Here is an 18583-nt window from a genome sequence, read left to right as displayed (position 1 = left end):
TCCCATTGGCGGATGCCTTAAATTATTCGTGGACCAATGGGACTCCTCAACGTCTGATTCCTGAGTCAGAGACACGATCAGATTTGGTCTTGCGCTGGAGTTTCAATCCACTCCCCCAGACTTTTTCATGTCATGCTCTGTTTCCAGAGATCCGGTTAAACGTAATCTTATGGAAACAGCTATCCATCATCTACTGGACATACAAGCCATCCAACCAGTAGCTACCAATCAACGAGGCAAGGTTTCTATTCACATCTTTTTATTGTTCCCAAAAGTTCGGGGTGGGTGGGGGTGGAGAGCAATATTGGATCTGAAACGTCTCAGCCATTTCTTAGTATATCGTAAGTTTAAAATGCACACCCTGCAATCTATCTTACTTTGCATCAGAAAGGGTGATGTCCTTACATCCATAGATCTGACGGAGGCGTACCTACATATTGCTATTCGGCCTTCCCACTATAAATTTCTGAGATTCTGTTATAATAACCACCATTTCGAATATGTGGCCCTTCCTTTCGGACTAGCTTCTGCCCCCAGGACCTTCACGAAGGTTCTCGCAGCGCTAGCTGCTCATCTCCGTGATATCCCCGTACGACTCCAGTGTTATCTTGATGACATCCTGATTTTGTCATCTTCCGATCATCAAGCAGTCAGAAATACTCAGAACACATTACAATCCCTACAACAACACGGGTTCTCAATAAATTGGAAAAAGAGTCATTTAACACCATCGACTTGGTTAACCCATCTGGGGGCAGTCATAGATACGGTGGAAGGCAAAGTTTACCTGTCACCAGATAGACTAAATAGCATTCAGCAATTAGTTAAGGAGATCAGGGGTCTTAAGAGGGTGTCCCTAGCGGAACTATCAAAATTGTTAGGCAAGATGATCTCATGTATATCTATCATCCCTTGGGCCCAGCTCCACACTAGATCCCTCCAGTGGTTCCTGCTTCCATACCAGCGCTCTGGCTGAAGCAACTCCAAATACAAGGTCAAGGTACCATCAAAGGTCCTCATATCTCTCCTCTGGTGGACCAGACCAGTCATCAACAGAGGCTGCCTCTTCAAAGAGCCACACAGACTTACCATCACCACCGATGCCAGCCTGTTTGGGTGAGGAGCGCACGTTCAATCGCTCACAACCCAAGGCCGCTGGTCCACCATAGAACAGTTGTGCAGCATAAACTGGCTGGAGCTTCAAGCAGTACACCTGGCTCTCCACAGCTTCCTTCCACAGGTACGCAATCAGCACATACTAATATTGACTGACAACGTAACAGCCAAAGCTCACATAAACAAACGGGGGCACACAGTCGAAATATCTCATGCGGGAAGCGGAGTGCTTGTGTCGTTGGGCAGAGAGCAACCTACTTTCCATCAGAGCAGAGCACATTTTGGGCCTGTCGAATACACAGGCAGACTGGCCAAGCAGGGCCACGATTGATCAATCGGAGTGGCGCCTCCATCCGACCCTGTTTCAAGAGGCGGTCAGGACATTTGGACAGCTGGTGATGGACCTGTTCGCTTCCCCCCTCAGTGCTCAGCTCCCGAGATTTTTTTCCAGGTGCCCCTCGCAAGGAGCGGAGAGCTTCAATTCACTCCGCTGTCATTGGCCCCCGGGACTTCTGTATGCATTCCCGCCACTTCCACTGCTTCCCAAGGTCATCCAGAAACTGCTAGACGAGAGGGCGGAGCTGCTTCTAGTAGCTCCTTACTGGCCGAGGCGGCCGTGGTTTGCAGACCTCCGCAGTCTATCCATATCAACACCATGGAGAATTCCGCCAGACAGGGTCTTGCTAACCCAGGGACCCCTTCAACATCAGGACCCTCAATGGTTGCACCTGACCGTCTGGAGGTTGAGCGGAGTCGTCTGAAGGGCGAAAAGTTTTCCAACAGAGTTATCGCCACCATCCAAGCCGCCAGACGCCCCTCAACAACTCGCATTTACAATGCCACATGGTCCAGTTTCTGCAAATGGTGTACCGAGTCTCGAATTGATCTCATCTCTCCATCTGTGGCTCAAATCCTAGAGTTCTTGCAAGAGGGACTTGACAAGGGATTATCACCTAATACATTGAAAAGACATGTGGCGGCCTTGGCGTCAGTTCTCACTTGTGAAGGTCTACTATCTCTTTCCCATCATCCACGCATACAAAGTTTCCTTCGAGGAGCCACAAATTTATGCCCTCCAGCGGTACACGGTTATCCCACCTGGGACCTTAACAAGGTCATCGTCGCACTCACTAAGGGCCCTTTCGAACCCTTGAAATAATCAAATCTCCAATTTCTGACGTATAAAGTAATTTTCCTTATAGCGATCATTTCTGCTCGTCGTATTTCGGAACTTGCAGCTTTGTCTATCAGGCAAGATCTTTGTGTTTTCCATTCTGACCGGGTGGTCCTTCTTCCTGATCCTACGTTTATACCCAAAATTAACTCGGTTTTTCATAGGGCACAAGAGCTGATACTTCCTAATTTTTGTCCCAGACCATCCCAAGGGTTGGAACTACAATGGCATAGGCTTGATGTGAGGCGAGCATTGCGAATATATATTAACCGCACAGCAACTTTCAGAAAAACGGAAGCCTTATTTATGTTGTTTCAGCCCAACACTCAGGGATGCAAGGTCTCATGTTCTACAATAGGCTGTTGGCTATGGGCCGCGATAGCGAAAACGTATCAGACTCAATCACTGCAGGTGCCCAGGGGCATAACAGCTCATTCAACAAGGAGTGCCGCAACATCGGCAGCGTGGGCCACACAGGCACCAATAACTGAAATTTGTCGAGCCGCAACCTGGGCCTCTCCATCACCATTCATTAGGCATTATAAAATAGATGTGTTTGCATCCGCTGAGGCCTCCTTTGGCAGAAGAGTTCTGCAACAGGTCCACAGGGACCAGGAGGGGATGCCAGGCCAGATGGAGTCCCTCCCGTTGGACAGGCCAAGCTTGGTATGTCCCACTACTGGATGCTCTGAACAGCTCATGGGAGAAAGGGCGTTGGTATTTCCCTGACATGCCCGTTCTCTTTGAGCTGTGAAGAGCATCCAGCCCCACCCTTTTTCCGTCTGGTGGGGTCCTGTTTCGGCCAACGAATTGTTAGGGCATTGAGGACGAGGGCGTTTATTTCTCTCTTTGCCAAAACTGGGGAACGCTGGGGAGGAGTCCCGTGGAGGAGGAGGAGCGTTCTACAAATTAAGTCCAGTCTAGACATGCAGAGACTGAAGCACCTCCCACTACTGGTTGCTCTTCACAGCTCAAAGAGAACGGGCGTGTCAGGTAAGTACCAACTTTGATATTAATAAATTTCAGTATCACACACTTTATACTGTGTGCTTGACTGCTGTTGTCACTCTGACCCTTACCACATTGGCTCTCAGGCTGTTGAATGGGTTTATAATTGTAAAAGATTTTCTCTCTTGTTTTTTTTCCCCATTTTTTTCCATTAAATTTTATTTAGTTTTCAAAATTTAAAAAACATAAAATAAAACTTTATACATCATTATATCAACATCAAGACATCTTTTACATTTCCTTATCATCTTTCTATATACACATTTCTTTCATTATATAATTTCAACTTAATATATAAATAAATATAGATAGATATGAATATAGATATAAGTATTTACATCATTTCTTATTCTTTACCTAATTGTAATCCTAATTCATTTGTCATTTGATAGAATATTTTTGGTAATGTTTTCCTTTTTATTTTATCCCACTCTTATAGTCTTTTTCTTGATTCACTATCACATTAAATTCACCTACCAAATATATATTCTCATATTGCAGTTCTATTAATTTTTTTATATAATTTGTTAAAGAATTTTTCCCGTTTCTCATTTGGTGCGTATATCAGTGGCCCCCAACATTTTTTGTGCCACGGCCCGGTACCGGCATCACCAAATGATCCGCGGCCCAGTAGTGGCATCAGCATGCATGACAAGGCAAGCCGAGCGACCGGCCAGCCAGCCATCCCCTGCTTCTCCCCGCCACCTTCAACTCCTCCTTTGTACCTTTGTCGATGGGCTTCGCTTCGGGACAGCTTCGGGACGGTCGCTCGGCTCGCCTTGCCTTGGGTGCTGAAAGAATCCTCGCGCCTTAGTTTCGTTCGAAGCCCCCCCCCTTCGATGAAACTAAGGCGCGAGGATTCCTTCAGGACCCAAACACCGCTTTCCAACTGGAAAAGCTCACCTGGAAGCACTTTCTCGTCAAACAAGATGGCGGCGCCCAGCAAACCGGCGGCCCGGTAGGAAATGTTCCACGGACCGGTACCCGTCCGCGGCCCGGTGGTTGGGGACCCCTGCCGTATATGACAGTTTAACAACATTTTTTTAAAATTTACATATACTTCTAACATTAAAATTCTATCCCCCTCGTCTGCATAAGCTTGTTTTGATTGTGTTTTCTAATATATATTGCTATTACCCTTTTTTTTTGTTGAGCTAATTTTTTTCTCTTTGGGCATCTTCCCGACATCTCAGGCTTTGATGTTCACAAAATCATTTGGTACTGTCAGATTTTTCTCCTTATGATAAGTTATAGGCTGGTATGTAATCGCTAGTATGCCATCTGGCAATAGACAAAGAGAATTCTTTCACTCACTGAGTTCATCAGAGTTCTGCTAGATTCCTCTGCCCACGACGTGCCCAGCCGTCGCATAATGTTCTTGTGTCTTGTCAGGCACATGCATTTGGATCTATGCCAGACTCACCCTGTTGGAGCAGAAGTGTTTCTTCTGAAGGAGGAGAAGCTATTAAAGGGGACGGTAGTAGATGCCTGCCCTGCCATCTACCATAGATTTCACTCTGAAGTAATTGCATTGGTATGAATATACAGAACGTCACATTTCACTGGGCATTCATCTACAGAGAAAGTGAGAATGTATACAGATGAACAATTTAAAAACATGCGTATTTTATAGACAGAAACATGGTTTTAAGCTGCAGTATTCTTTCTGAAAATGTCATTACAGTCCCTTTCTAATGAACTGGATGTGGAGATATACTTAAGGGAAAACTGATCGAAATAAATGGGACTTGAGAAAGTTCAGGCTAAAGGAATTCCACCAATTATTCCAGTGAATCAACTTTTAACCATGACTCTATAATTACTGACTACTCAGTATCACTATCGATAGCGAGATGGGTGACATATAAATAAAATAAAATAATATTCCAAAATATATCTTGTATCACAGAAAGATAGTTTTTGCCTATTTGTCTTACTACGTTTCTCTCTTGTCTTTCTTCTCAGGCTCTTAACCTAACCTAACGTCACCCTTATCTGTTCCCACTTTTGCAAGAGAGCTTAGTGTGAGTGAGCCAGGGTCTTCGAGGAAGTTTCATGACAGTGTCAATTTGAAGTGTGCTTGCAGTGCAACAGTTTAATCACATCTTCTGGGGAACTGAATTGCAGCTGTATCTGTCAGTGTATGCATTGGGAGGATACCAGGCTAGGAAGGACTCTGTGTATGTCTGTGTGCACCTTCAAGTCCTTGTTGACTGCTGGCAATTGACTGGACAAGTCCCTGAAGTTTTCTTGGCAAGATTTCAGAAGGGGTGTCCATTGCCTCAATCTTCCTTAGGACTAAGAGAAAATGAATAGCCTAGGTAATCCTACTGACTTGGACCTAAGGTTGGATTAGAACTCATGGTCTTCAGATTTCTAGCCTGGTACTTTAATCTCTTGACCAAACTGACTCTCTTTAGAATAGAATAGATAGAATAGAATTCTTTATTGGCCAAGTGTGATTGGACACACAAGGAATTTGTCTTGGTGCAAATACACTCAGTATACATAAAAGAAAAGGTAGATTCGTCAAAAGTCAAGAATCATAAGGTACGACATTTAATGATAGTCATAGGATACAATAAGCAATCAAATCATACTAGGAAACAGTGAATATAATATAATTAGTTGGAAGGATTATTAATCAGTTATGCTGTAAGAAGTAGATTTTAGTGGATAATATATACAACTAGTGTATAGTATTTGCCATACTAGTAGAGATACTTGGAATTGCGTCAGAAGAAGAGTTCTCCACATGGGTATGTCCTGGGTCCGGTGTTTGAGTACATTGTTTGAGACTTCCTCCTTTCTTTAGCCTCTTTCCTGGTTTCTTCTTTCCACTGCCTGCAGAATGACTCCCTCCACCTTTTTAATATTTACAGAAGGCTGATGGGACTTGTAATACCAGTTTCAAGACAACAAAGACACGAGAACAAGTGTTCCAGGTTTTTGAGGAATTCATTAAGGGAAACACAACTATATTGGTAAGCTAAACATGGAAGTTTGGGGTGATGGTTTTAATTCTTGATTAGGGCTTGCTTATGGAGAGGAATTAGCCAAACAGACGTGAGATTTGTGGATGATTCCTTACAGGGAGCCAGGATGCCATTATTACCATCAAAAGAGATTTTTAAGATTTTTTGTTTGTTTTAAATCTGTGTCATACCGGGGTGGAATGAGGTGGATTGGTCTGTCCCAGGTGAAGGTAATAAGAAAGGTGCTGCCAAAGATGAAGGGCAGGTTAGCAGAAGGAGTACCGTGTGGTTGCTTCTACCAGCATGCCAGTCAGTAGTGTAATGATGGGGTGGTGATAATGGTGCAGCACTAGCAGAGAAAAAAAATGTGTGGCTTCAAGCCAGAGCTGAAGAAGCTTCTTGGATGAGAAGCGAAATGTCTTCAAAGAAAAACCAGAAAGTTGCCTCTTGAAAAAGCACCTTAGGGACAAGCATGATCTGGATGACAGAGAATCTCCATAGACATATGTATGCTTTCATTCAGTTTTAATTTAACTTTCCCTTCTAGTTGTCTTGGCAGCACTTTTCAGAACTGGCTTGCCACTGCCTCTTTCTTAGGGCTGGGAGTGTCCGATCAGCCCAAGGTCACCAACTAACAGATAACAGATCATCAGAGTTGGAAGGGACCTTATAGGTCATATAGTCCAACCCCCCCGCCCAAGTGAGAGACCCTACACCATTTCTGACAAATGGCAGTCCAATCTCTTCTTGAAAGTCTCAAGTGAAGGCGCTCCCACAACTTCCGAGGGCAAGCTGTTCCATTGGTTGATTGTTCTCACTGTCAGAAAGTTTCTCCTTATTTTCAGGTTAAATCTCTCCTTGTTCAGTTTCCATCCATTATTCCTTGTCTGGCCTTTGGGTGCTTTAGAAAATAGCTCGACCCCTTCCTCTCTGTCGCAGCTCCTCAAATATTGGCAGACTGCTATCATGTCTCCCCTGGTTCTTCTCTTTACTAGACTAGCTGGCTTTGTGCTGAACACAGGACTAGAACCGAACAATGTCCTATTTTATAACTTAATGCCTTAACTACTATACCAATCTGGGTCTCACTGATGGAGATAGGGGATGTTAAATATTATTTTAATAAATAATTAAAGATAATATTTTTGGGTGTCAAATATACTAGGTAAGTCTATTCAAATTAGTTGTTAGCTCTGAGTCAAAGAATATCTGAGGTTTTTTTTTATTTGAATTTTGGGCCTGGCTGAAAGAAAATGCTTGATCACCTTGAATTCTTTTATCATCCTCTTCAGTATTTGATGAACTTTTGTACATTATATTTCTTGGCTACCTGATCCACTTTTGTGCAATATATCTAGTATTAAGTGAAGAGCAGGTGCAGAAGATGAGGCTGGGAAACTGCAGATTCCCTCTTGTTATATATGAAACTACTTGATCAGATTGTTTATGGAGATTTGAAGCAAAGGGTCCCCAGTATATTGATCACACTCAGCTTATACAAAATGTAAGGCCTCCCTGCTAACGGAGGCTAACAGGTTCACTGTTGCATCAAAGGTGGTGAAAAAGAGACGATAGAAAGAGAATACAGGGATTGGCAGGGTGGACATTCTGTTATTGTTTTCTGCCAGCTCTAAGATGGGTAGCAAATATTTCAACCCCGCAGTCAGGAATTAGGATTCTGCAAGATTGTTGGTAGACTGCATCTCAGATGGCTCAATGACAATACACTTTCTGATGTGTCCCCACCCCCACCCCTGCCCCTATTGTGTTAATTTTCCTTTTGCCTGTGTGGCAGAAATGCTTTTAAGTGATTCACTGTTTCTGTTCTATTTTGGACAGAGAAAATATTTAAAGCGTCTGCGTGAAATTCGTGGCATCCTTGAATCTTCTGTCTTCTTTAAGCAACATGAGGTGAGTTGCTCTGATTGCTCTAGTACTGTGATGGTGAACCTATGGCACGCATGCCACAAGTGGCACGCAGAGCCATTTGTTCTGACATGCAAGCCGCAGGCAAACTTACCTCACTGCGCATGTGCACGCCTCACAGCTGATTTTTCCTGTAATACTGGAAGTGACGAAACGGGCCTATAATTCGGCCTGAGAAGCCTTGCAGGGGCTTTTTCCAAGCCTCTGGGAGGCCAAAAAAGGCCTCAAACCAGCCGAAAAATCAGCTGTGAGGCTCAGTGAAGGTAAGGGGGTGGCGGAGGGGGGGATTGCATGCAGATACACAGGGGGTGTGGGGAGTGGGGGACATGCATTGCATTCTGGGTGCTGGCACGCAAGTGTGGGCACGCTCGCAATTTTTGGCACAGGAGCCCAAAGAGGTTAGCCATCACTTCTCTAGTAAGTAGTGGTATATTTAATTAAACATTCATATACAGGTAGTCCTTGACTTATAACAGTCCATTTAGTAACCATTCCAAGTTACAACATCGCTGAAAAAAGTGACTTAACGACCATTTTTCATACTTACGACCATTGCAGCATCCCCATGGTCACGTGATCAAAATTCAGATAGTTGGCAACTGTCTCACCTTTATGACAGGTGCAGCGTCCCGGGGTCATGTGATCACATCTTGTGACCTTCTGACAAGCAAAGCCAATGGATAGACCAGAGTCCCTTAACAACTATGCTACTACCTTAACAACTGCAGTGATTCACTTAACAACTCTGGCAAGAAGGGTTGTAAAATGAAGCAAAAACTCACTTAACAAATATGTTGCTTAGCAAAATAAATTTTGGGCTCAGTTGGGGTCGTAAGTCAAGGAGTACCTGTATATTATCTGCTTCTATTCAATAATTGCATGAATGTTTAAATACAAATATGCTAAAATGTAATATGAAGGTCATCTAGTTGCAGTGCTTTTTTTTCCAGTACAAAAACTCTTTCTGTGAATCATCTTGAAACCAAATTGTAATGCAGTTCAGAAAAACATAAGCTGGGAATGGCATGCTGAAACAGCATATAGTCAAGCCTTTCTTCTTGTTACAAAAGAGATCTGATACACATGCCAGGAATCCAAATTTGTGAGCCAATTCATGAATCTTTCAATGGCTGTGGCGTCAAACACTGAAATGTATGCCTGAATAAGCTTCCTTGTATCTAGTATCTAGAAATGGAAAGATCTCTATTGCCTTCAACCTATTGCTTTCAATAATATTAGCTATTACGCTCTGTGTCTATAATATTCAGGTGAAAGATACTAAGATACCATATACTATATGCTCCTTTTTTCATCTTGAAGTGCAAACTAAGCTAGTAAATACAAAATAATCCCGGTAAATAAATTGTTAAGGGTATCTGGCTTCCCCATTGACTTTGCTTGACAGAAGGTCACTGTCATGTCCCTGTTGGAGACTGACTCCGAGGGAGAGGAGGAACAGCAGAACATGGAGTGGAAGTGTGGCTCCGGAGGTTGTGGAGAAAGCTGGGGAAGGGCACAGGCTGGCTGGGCAGTCAGAGGAGGACCCAGGCCCATCCCCTCTCCATCCTAGGGAGGAGAGGATAAGGGAGAAATGTGAATGGCATGGTCTATGGGGGAGGAAAGGGCCTTGATCCCCTTCATGGGCTGCAGCTGTGAGAACTGGTTAAAAGGATGGACTGCACATGAGCCAGTGCTGGAAACAAAACGTGAAAATATTTCTAGTCTGTCCTTCCTAGTGTGTATTCCGATATCTGTGGACGTCTTCAAGCCCTTATCTTGCCTGGTTCCCTTAATTGCTTCAGTGTGATTTGTGTTGTTTTTTCTAGTTATAATTTATAGGTATTTTTAGTTTAAACGGCATTTCTTCTCCTACCTGTATATGGAGACTGGAATCACAATCAGCCAATATTTACATGTAACAGCAGGTTTCAGGAAATTTAATAAATTAGGTTTTGGCCTTCATCTTTGTCTCTTTCTATTTTCTCTAGGTAATTGGAAGTTCCCTGTTATTTGTGCATGATGAAAGTGAACATGCCAATGTGTGGCTCATTGATTTTGGAAAGACTACCTTTCTTCCAGATGGGCAAATCTTGGACCACAGGATGGCTTGGCAAGAAGGGAACCGGGAAGATGGATATTTATTTGGACTGGACAATTTAATTGATATCTTAGAAAGTATGTTGGAGAGATGAGAAATACTAACGTGAAGTTGCTAACTTTTCTAGAATTGCTCCACCCCAAAGCCTTTTAAAATTCTTCCCGGACCCTGGGCGGTGTCCAGAATATGGAAGACTTCAGCAAAAAAGATGTAATTCCTAACCAACCATGCAACCTAAACAGTTCAGAAGCTAATCTTGAATGCACCAAGCAAACATAAGATTTATGCAAGAAATGGGATGATTGCGAACATTTGAATGATGATCAGAACATTTGCTAACACGTAAACCAAGTAATTCAGTATTGCTGTTTATTGACCTCGGGCTTAGAGTAAACAAAAATATTTATATCAGAGATCTCGTTCAAAGAAGAAATCTTCAAGACCAACAAGCAGATTTCCCTCTTTTCTCCAGCGTTTACACTGTAAATATTCTTACGTTCACATATGTGCAACACATCTTGGAACTTGGTGCAGAATATATAGATTCATAGTTTTACTTTTTTTTAAAACAAATACTCTAGTTTCTATTCTTGTACAGAAAAAAATGAAAATATGCACAGAATGCTGCTGAAGCTTCAGAAACCAAATGGCATCTCATAGACAATGAAAGAATTTATTCTTGATCCTTATCCACCCTATCTAACTTTCTCTTTCTTTTCTAAATCACGTTTCCTTTGAATTAGTTTTTTTCCCCTTCCCGTTTCTGCAAAATATTATGCACTTTGTCAATACAACTACCCCTTCCAAACATTGAATACCAAATTAACCTGTTTAACTTGCTCACATCTATGTATAGATAGATTTTTAAATTGCCATATATAAAGAACTCCGGGTATAATTGACATCAAATCAATTCGTACAAAGGACATGAATAGCCATATTCTGTTTCAGAATCAGTGGGTAACTATCTCTCTGTGTTTGACTCTCTCTGATAGAGATGCTTAACAATCGTAAAAGCTAAAATGTTGGTTCTCATCTAAAGAGTTTGGTTCCTATCTAATTGCATTAATGTCTCTAACTGCTAACATGTTTAAAGATAGCCTGAGACTGATTTTAAGGCTCCTAATTTTAAGATTCTTGTAATCCAAGAAATTGTAGAGACAAAGAAGAGCCATGTATTTTAAGATATTTAGCTTCAGGATAAATTAAGTGACTTTGGTGTGTGTGAATACAGAAGTGACTCCTAATCAGTCACTATGTATTTGAATGTTTGTGGGATCCTATTTTAATGACTCAGTTTATGAAATGAAACAATTATTAATTTATCTAGTTGATGCAGACTTTTTCACATCCAAGGACTAAGCCTTCAGCCTTGTCACTCAGTGATAAAACAGTCTATTAGCCGGCTTTTGCAAGGTATAAGGGGAAAATTATCAAGCAGAATGTTTGGGGGAGAGGTGTTTCAAATTTTTGATGTCTAGTCTTCGTGTTAAAAATCCACTTGGTACATCAGTTAAATCTGGTATATTTAATCAATTGTTTGGATAAAGGCTTCTCATCCTTAGGGACTTCACTAAGTAAGCAAAGCTGAAAATGTGACCCAGTTTTCTGGTTTTAGAAATGGCATCTACTTCTCCCCTTAAAGTCCCAAGGCTTTAAGGAAAAAAATAATATTGTACTGATGTTTCAGTTGGTGCAGGGGAAGATATTAAGGGGTAACATTAAATTTAAAAAATGGGCTTAAAATTCAGCCTCACTCACTTTGGGAGGTTCTGTGTTTCCTCCACTCTTCCCGTGGACCAGGGGTCCCAAACCCTCCCAGTTCATGGACTGGTAACAGGCCACGGCATGCCAAAAAACGGGCCATGCAGACGAAACCCCATCCACGGGATGCAGGCAGCATGTGAATCCACGCCCCCCTCTGATCCACGGAAAAACCTTCTTCCACGGAATCGGTCTCTGGAGCCCAAAAGGTTGGGGGCCGCTGCTGTAGACAGTCTGATGAGCATTAATTTTTTTTAAAAAATGGCCTCCCATTTGCTTGTCAGCTTCAGCAGACTCACAAGTCAAGTTTTAGCCACTCTTTCATTCTTTCATCTCCATGTCTCTTTTGGTCTAATTCAGCGGTGGTATTCTACTGGTTCGGCCCGGTTCAGCTGAACTGGTAGCTCTGACAATCATATGTGAGCGAACCAGTTCACTCTGACGATCAGCTGCTGAGCCCTCCTCCCACCTGCCCTGGCTCTATACTGACTCTATTTCCTTCTTTTCAACCTCCGCTGCTTTGCACAGCATAGCTGATTGCCGTGTGTGTCCGCTGTTTTACACACAGCAGAAGGTGAGTTGCAGATGCGTGTGTGTGTGAAGCGCGTGTGCGCGCACTCACACTGAACCAGTAGGAAAACTTTTTGAAACCCACCATTGGTCTAATTGCAGAGTGGATGAGATGATATACATATTTTGCTATTTCATGGGGCAAAAAACTAGAAAGCTCTGACGTACACTAAAAAAGCAGATCAATAAAATAAACCCTCACTTATTTACTGGTAAATTATTGTTCAATAAATTGAAGCCATCCAGGCAACGCAACCATCATTTGGTTGAAGAATTCAAAATCGCTGTTCACAGTTTTTAAACTTTCATAGCAATCCCTGAGTGTAATGTGAGGATCTTCTGAAATAACTAGTTTTAAATTAAACTTGCAATTGGCCAGAACTTTTTAAAAATGGCTACTAAATATTTTTTTTATATATGTAGTTTATTTTTTTAAAAATAGATCTTATAAAGTTGATAGAGGATTACCTGGATGTAAAATTTTGTAGAATAATTAGACATGGGATTGGAAATTATGATTTGGAACAAAATTATTTTAAAATGAATTTCAGCCTAAAAGTTATTTGGCTTTTTTTAATGAAAACAACTCATTTATATATTGCTGCTGCTTATACATGTTGAGAAATAGCTCAGGACACCAGAAAGTTTTATAATAAACTTTGTCTGTGACTTTCCATTCCATTTCCAAAGCATGCCAAACCTATCCTTTCCCCAAAGCATCTTTCTTCAGTTTCTTCCATCATGAGCCAATACTTAATTCTTTCTTGTGGGATGATGCAGGAGCATGGCAGGCAGCTGCTCTCCCATTGAAAAGGGAAGAATGAAATCAATGAATAAAATGTGCATTTTAGCTGTCTCTGAAAAAAAATGGCAGTCCGGATTTGCCAAGACCTGGAATAATGTTGTTTGAAATGTATCCCAGCCAGATTGTATGTCAAAGGAATGTCCAGATGCAGAGATGCTGTAACACTATTAGGACTTCATGGAACTAGATAGCAAAAGTGGCTTGGGAATAATGTTATTTCCATTTTCTTTACACTAGGATTTCCAAATGATGGATTGTTAGAGGGATCTGTAGATGGTATCTTGGTATCTCTTCTCCAACTGTTTAAGATTATGCATTTCAACATTGTTGGATAATTTCAAGCAACTGGAATAAATTATAGGAGTTTTGGTTGAAAACATCTATGGTCACTGTGATACTAATTCCTAGTAGAAGTTTCAAGGGAACAGTTTAAAATAGAATCTTGTCAAATTTCATCTTGAGTGTCATGGTAGATAACACTATAAAGGCAAGCTCCATAGATCCACCTCCCCTCGATTAACTGATGTTTTAGTTAACCTCCAGTTTTGGTTTTGAAACTGTAGAAATACTTAAATATTTCTCTGTACTTATGTATAGAGATTGTCCTTCTTTCCTGTATAAATTTTGCATCTGACAATCTGTTACCTGCTATTGTCTGTTCAAAGGCTTTCTGAGTTTGTTGCCTTCTGCAATTTTTTTTTAATCATCATCCTAAGTTGCCTCTCCATCTAAGATCTGATAGCCAATCTGTAGTTTCTGACTAATTGCTCAGGCTACAGATATATAATAATACACAAAGGATAGCTTTTGTCTTTTATAATTTCTTTTTATCCTGATCTTTCCAAACTCTTTATGGTAGGATTGGCCTACCATATTGGACCATAATTATCTTCTCTGGTGCCTTTTACCTGTTTTATTAAAATGTGGTCTTTAGGGTTATCTGGGAGAAACAGATAATTCCTAAAAAGATCCTGATCAAGGAAATGTTATGAAATATATTTTGGTTTCCCATCCCCTTTTAAAAGGAACAGCTGCCATAAGTTTCAGTTAGGAAAATAACACACTGAAAATTACTTCAAATTCAGTGCCACAAACATTTATCTCTCCTTAAACCTTCCAAGAAATATTTCTTTTCTCTTTAAAAAGTAGGCATGCTTTTCACACAGAGTTGTTGTGGGACTCCATATGTTGTGATGCATTTACTTAGGAACTGAAAAGAAAAGTGCAATATAGAGAATGGCAGATAATTTTGTACTTAAAGAGTTTTACAATCCATTGAGAATTGTGTAATTGTGGATTTTAAATAGAAAAAGCTGGATCCTCTCCTGCTGAATTCTATGAATCATTCATGATGAGAAATTATGCTTTCAGATAGACAAGTTGACTTTAACTACAACTCTAGTTTTGTTACTACTAGCATACAAAAAGTTTTTCATTTATAGACAATGTTGTGCCAAACACTACAGTATGAAGAATTTGGGTATCCTAATTGTATGGATTTAAGAATCTGAGTAGTCAGAATGTGCTATAACAAATAAATATAATTAAAAACATGATCAATAAATTTTTATATTAGATGTCCTCCTGTTCTTGGTATCATGCCTCTTTCTTTACTGGTGACAGATGAATGTCAAATTAGATAAATGCATGCATAATAGTAGTATTCAAGAAAACAAATGAGAAAGAATCACTTTTGAGACCTTCCCCTTCTCCCAGTATCACTTTAGGGATCTGACGGAATCTTTGGGATTCACAATATTTTCTCAGACCCATAGTGGAAAAGGAAAGATTTTATTAATAATTAGTGGATACTATTGCGCAATATTTCTTTTAAGTGGAAGGATATATTGCCATTGATATAAGTGGTGGGAAGAGGAACTATAAAAGGAAGTGATACTCCTGAAGTTCTAAAACTCTTATCAGAAGCACAAGAGAGATTCTCTGTTTTGTTTCCTCTTTTGGTCTTGAAAACAACACTCCATATCCTTACAAGGGAAAAAATATGCACTGAGACCAGCATACTAGTTGGGTTAACCTCCTTTCCCTGATAAGTATGTGGGGTTGTTAAGAAGAGTGTTGGAAACTGCACATGCTTTACTATTGCTCTGCTTTTGGGCTGAGGTTGTGATTTTCCTTTCTTGGAATGAGGTGGGATGGTAACAGCAAATCTGACATATCAGTGCATCTCTCCAACAGTCGGGGCCTGGAACAGAAAAAAAAAATCCCTCCCACCCTTCTGGCATAGTTAAAAATGATATCCTGAAACACAAGATCAATCCATTGGGAGAAATCTCTGATGGAGAGATGCAAAATACATTGCCTAAGGCCAATGCCTGTTAAAGTAAGGTCCTCTGGAGGTCCCCAAGACCTCAAGGGTTCACAAGGTCAAAATTACATGCCAACTTATGCTGAAAAATAATACGATATTAAAATCCCCTCAAACGATTGTGAAAAGCAGTAGCAGCAGAGAAGCAGTAGCAGCAGTGAATGTGCCAACTCTAATTTTTAAATGTAACCCATACAAACAAAAGCTCTTTAGGTGTCCTCCATAATTTTTAAAAGTGGGAAGATGTCATGAGAGAAAAAAGTTTTAAGGACTGGTCTAGGCAAAAGGGATCGAAGTTTTCCAAGTCCACGATGGGATGACATTCAGAAGTGACTCAGGCATGTGCCTTCCTAATTTGCTGAACTATAAGGAGGAGGAGGTACAGACCAATTGCCTTGCAAGTTTCTGTTTTTATAGCTAATTTCAATAAAAGTAGTTTTAATCTGCCCGTGGAGCTGATTTCCTGTTCTGGTTTACTTCCTTCTGGAGCGGACAACATCACCCATATTTTCTAAAAGGTAAACTGCTATGGGAACTGGTGAACTGAGTTCTCATTATCTTGATTGAAAATAGGCAGGGCTAATAAGATGATTTCAATAATGCTTTTTTCTTTTTCTTTTTGAAGTGGTGGGAAATTATGTGAATAACGGGCATTTTTTCCCCTTAAAACAATGAAGTAATAAACATCTGTGACTGAGCAATCCCATTCTTCACTTAACATAATGCCAAGATACACCCTGAAATATATGTATATTCTAGTGATGCAACTGAAAGGATTTCTCTTTTTACAGTTTTATTGTATCAGAAAAAAGCAATGAAAGCATATAGTGCTGTTCCAAGCATTGTTAGGGGAATTGGTATTGCAATTTCCAAGTATCAATTTGGTTTATTCCAGAGGAATCTCATTTAAATTAACATAAGCTTAATGCCATAGGTAATGCAGTTGCTCCATTCTAAACATGACCAGAGGGTATTCCAAGGCTTTTATTGCACAATAGTCTTGCCTTAGCATGGGATTTTATGAAGAGTCAATGTCTCTTTTTCCATTTATAATCTTCTGATCCTACCCATGCTGTTACTACAATTTTTCTTCCAAAGAACTCTTCAGAAGCTGGAGGGAGATGAAATAATTACAAATAAATAATTATAATAATTATAATGAAGGCAAATATAGGTGTCCCAGGATAACGTTGCAGGATCCAATCTGGGTCAGTCACTGAGACCTGAGGTTTAGTCTTCTGAGCTTTTGGACTTGTGCTGGAATCCTCAGGGAACTTCTACAACGTGTGATACATTTTGATGAGAGAAAAGTTCCCCGAGGATGCGTTCCAGCACTAGTCTGAAAGCTTGGAAGACCAAACCTTTGGTCCCAAATTGTACCCTTCAATTACACAGACCTGAATCTGGAATTGACTCTACGTCTGCTGAGAAATTACAATTTTGGGAGAGTATTTTATCCATTAGCATCCATGTAAAACAATTCTGAATAATAAAGACTACAGAACTGTGTTAGGCTACCTTTATATCTCTGTTGCACGTATACCTTAATACGATTTAAAATTGCATAGAAGCATGACCATAAAGAGTAAGATGGCAAATAGCATTCCCATCCTTAAAGGTAATCCCAGATCCTTGGTACAAAAGTGAAAAGGATGAAGTAATAAGCAATTCTTCTCTAGGCTACCGAAGAAAAGGAATGTCAGAACAGGATGGTAGATCAAATTATGCCTGGATCAAAGTAAACTAATAAGATAGCACTGCAAGCCATAACAAGTTGTGAGAAGGTAAGAAATGCAACCAGGATCTTGAGATCCAGTGAGAAACTATATAGCCATATAGATTATAGAGATACAAAAGAAAAGCACTGTGCACTAACAATAAGGACTTTATTTTTCTAAAACAGTATTAAAGATCTGTGGAAAATGTTTCTTAATCATTAATTTTGCTAAATAAGGTTCTAACAAGGGTCTCCAAGAAAACTTTCTACTCTTGCTGCGTCAAACCAATGCATTACTTAGGCCTCACTTCATGATTCTGATGTTTTGGGGGTTAAAAATCTCTGGGAATTCATGGAAAGAAATCCATTACTGCCAATAAGTCAGATTATTATATTGTGATTAAAATGATACACAAACATAACATATAACTATTATTTGCGTATTAGACCAAATTCTTCAGACATATACTGGTGTCAGCTTTCACATCCAGTATCTCTTGAGCAGTGTTGGGTTTCAAAGTTTAGTAAATGTGGTCTTGACAATAAATTTCCTGATGTTTCATTTGGATTCGTGGCTGGCATCTTTACAGACAAGGTGGTCTGTGTACCCTCTGAAAATCCCAGCCACATTTGCCATAGAAATGTCAGGAAACCTTATCTAGACCAGGGGTCTCCAACCTTGGCAACTTTAAGACTTGTGTACTTCAACTTTGCTGGCTGAGGAATTCTGAGAGTTGAAGTCCATAAGTCTTAAAGTTGCTGCCAAGGTTGGAGACCCCTAATCTCTAGACCATGGTCACTAAATGAAGTCCAAGAGAAAAACTTAGCTAAGCTCAAAAACTGATAACAGAAAAATACTGAACCCTTTACCTTTCAGTTGGAGAACTGTACAGTAAGATAAAATAGATACAGCAAAATTGATTCTAAAAAAGAGTATATAGCCTTGAACATGTCTCTTGAGCATCTATCCAGTTTATACATCAGGTACATGAAGATACTGTACACAGTCCTCTGAATCCATTGACAGTTTTAAACTCTGTATTGATTTCCTGCAGTGAAACACACTCAAAGTTACCTTGGGTAAAACAGAAATGCATCCATGAA

At 40.5% G+C, this 18583-nt stretch overlaps 2 protein-coding genes across 3 annotated transcripts in view; one reads left to right on the top strand and one right to left on the bottom strand.

Annotated features, from left to right (window-relative positions):
- The window catches only part of ITPKA (inositol-trisphosphate 3-kinase A), a 65334-nt gene extending 50316 nt beyond the window's left edge, over positions 1-15018 (top strand). The window contains exons 5-7 of the mRNA XM_026664595.2: positions 6181-6282; positions 8113-8184; positions 10188-15018. Of these exons, the coding sequence (XP_026520380.1) occupies positions 6181-6282; positions 8113-8184; positions 10188-10391 (378 nt within the window). The 3' untranslated portion in view covers positions 10392-15018. The remainder of the gene's footprint in view (positions 1-6180; positions 6283-8112; positions 8185-10187) is intronic.
- A 961-nt stretch (positions 15019-15979) lies between these two features.
- Positions 15980-18583, bottom strand: part of LTK (leukocyte receptor tyrosine kinase) — a 127974-nt gene continuing 125370 nt past the window's right edge. The window contains exon 30 of one of the 2 annotated variants that reach the window (XM_087951680.1): positions 15980-18554. The gene's annotated coding sequence lies outside the window, so the exon portion shown is untranslated. The remainder of the gene's footprint in view (positions 18555-18583) is intronic. The other variant, XM_087951681.1, reaches the window with a different exon arrangement.

Source organism: Notechis scutatus, chromosome 1 (assembly GCF_049901735.1).
Source record: "Notechis scutatus isolate UNSWTSFEM ecotype Mainland chromosome 1, rNotScu1.2, whole genome shotgun sequence".
Taxonomy (NCBI): domain Eukaryota; kingdom Metazoa; phylum Chordata; class Lepidosauria; order Squamata; family Elapidae; genus Notechis; species Notechis scutatus.
The sequence above is the reverse complement of the archived record's forward strand: the minus strand, read 5'-3'. Positions and strand labels throughout refer to the sequence as shown.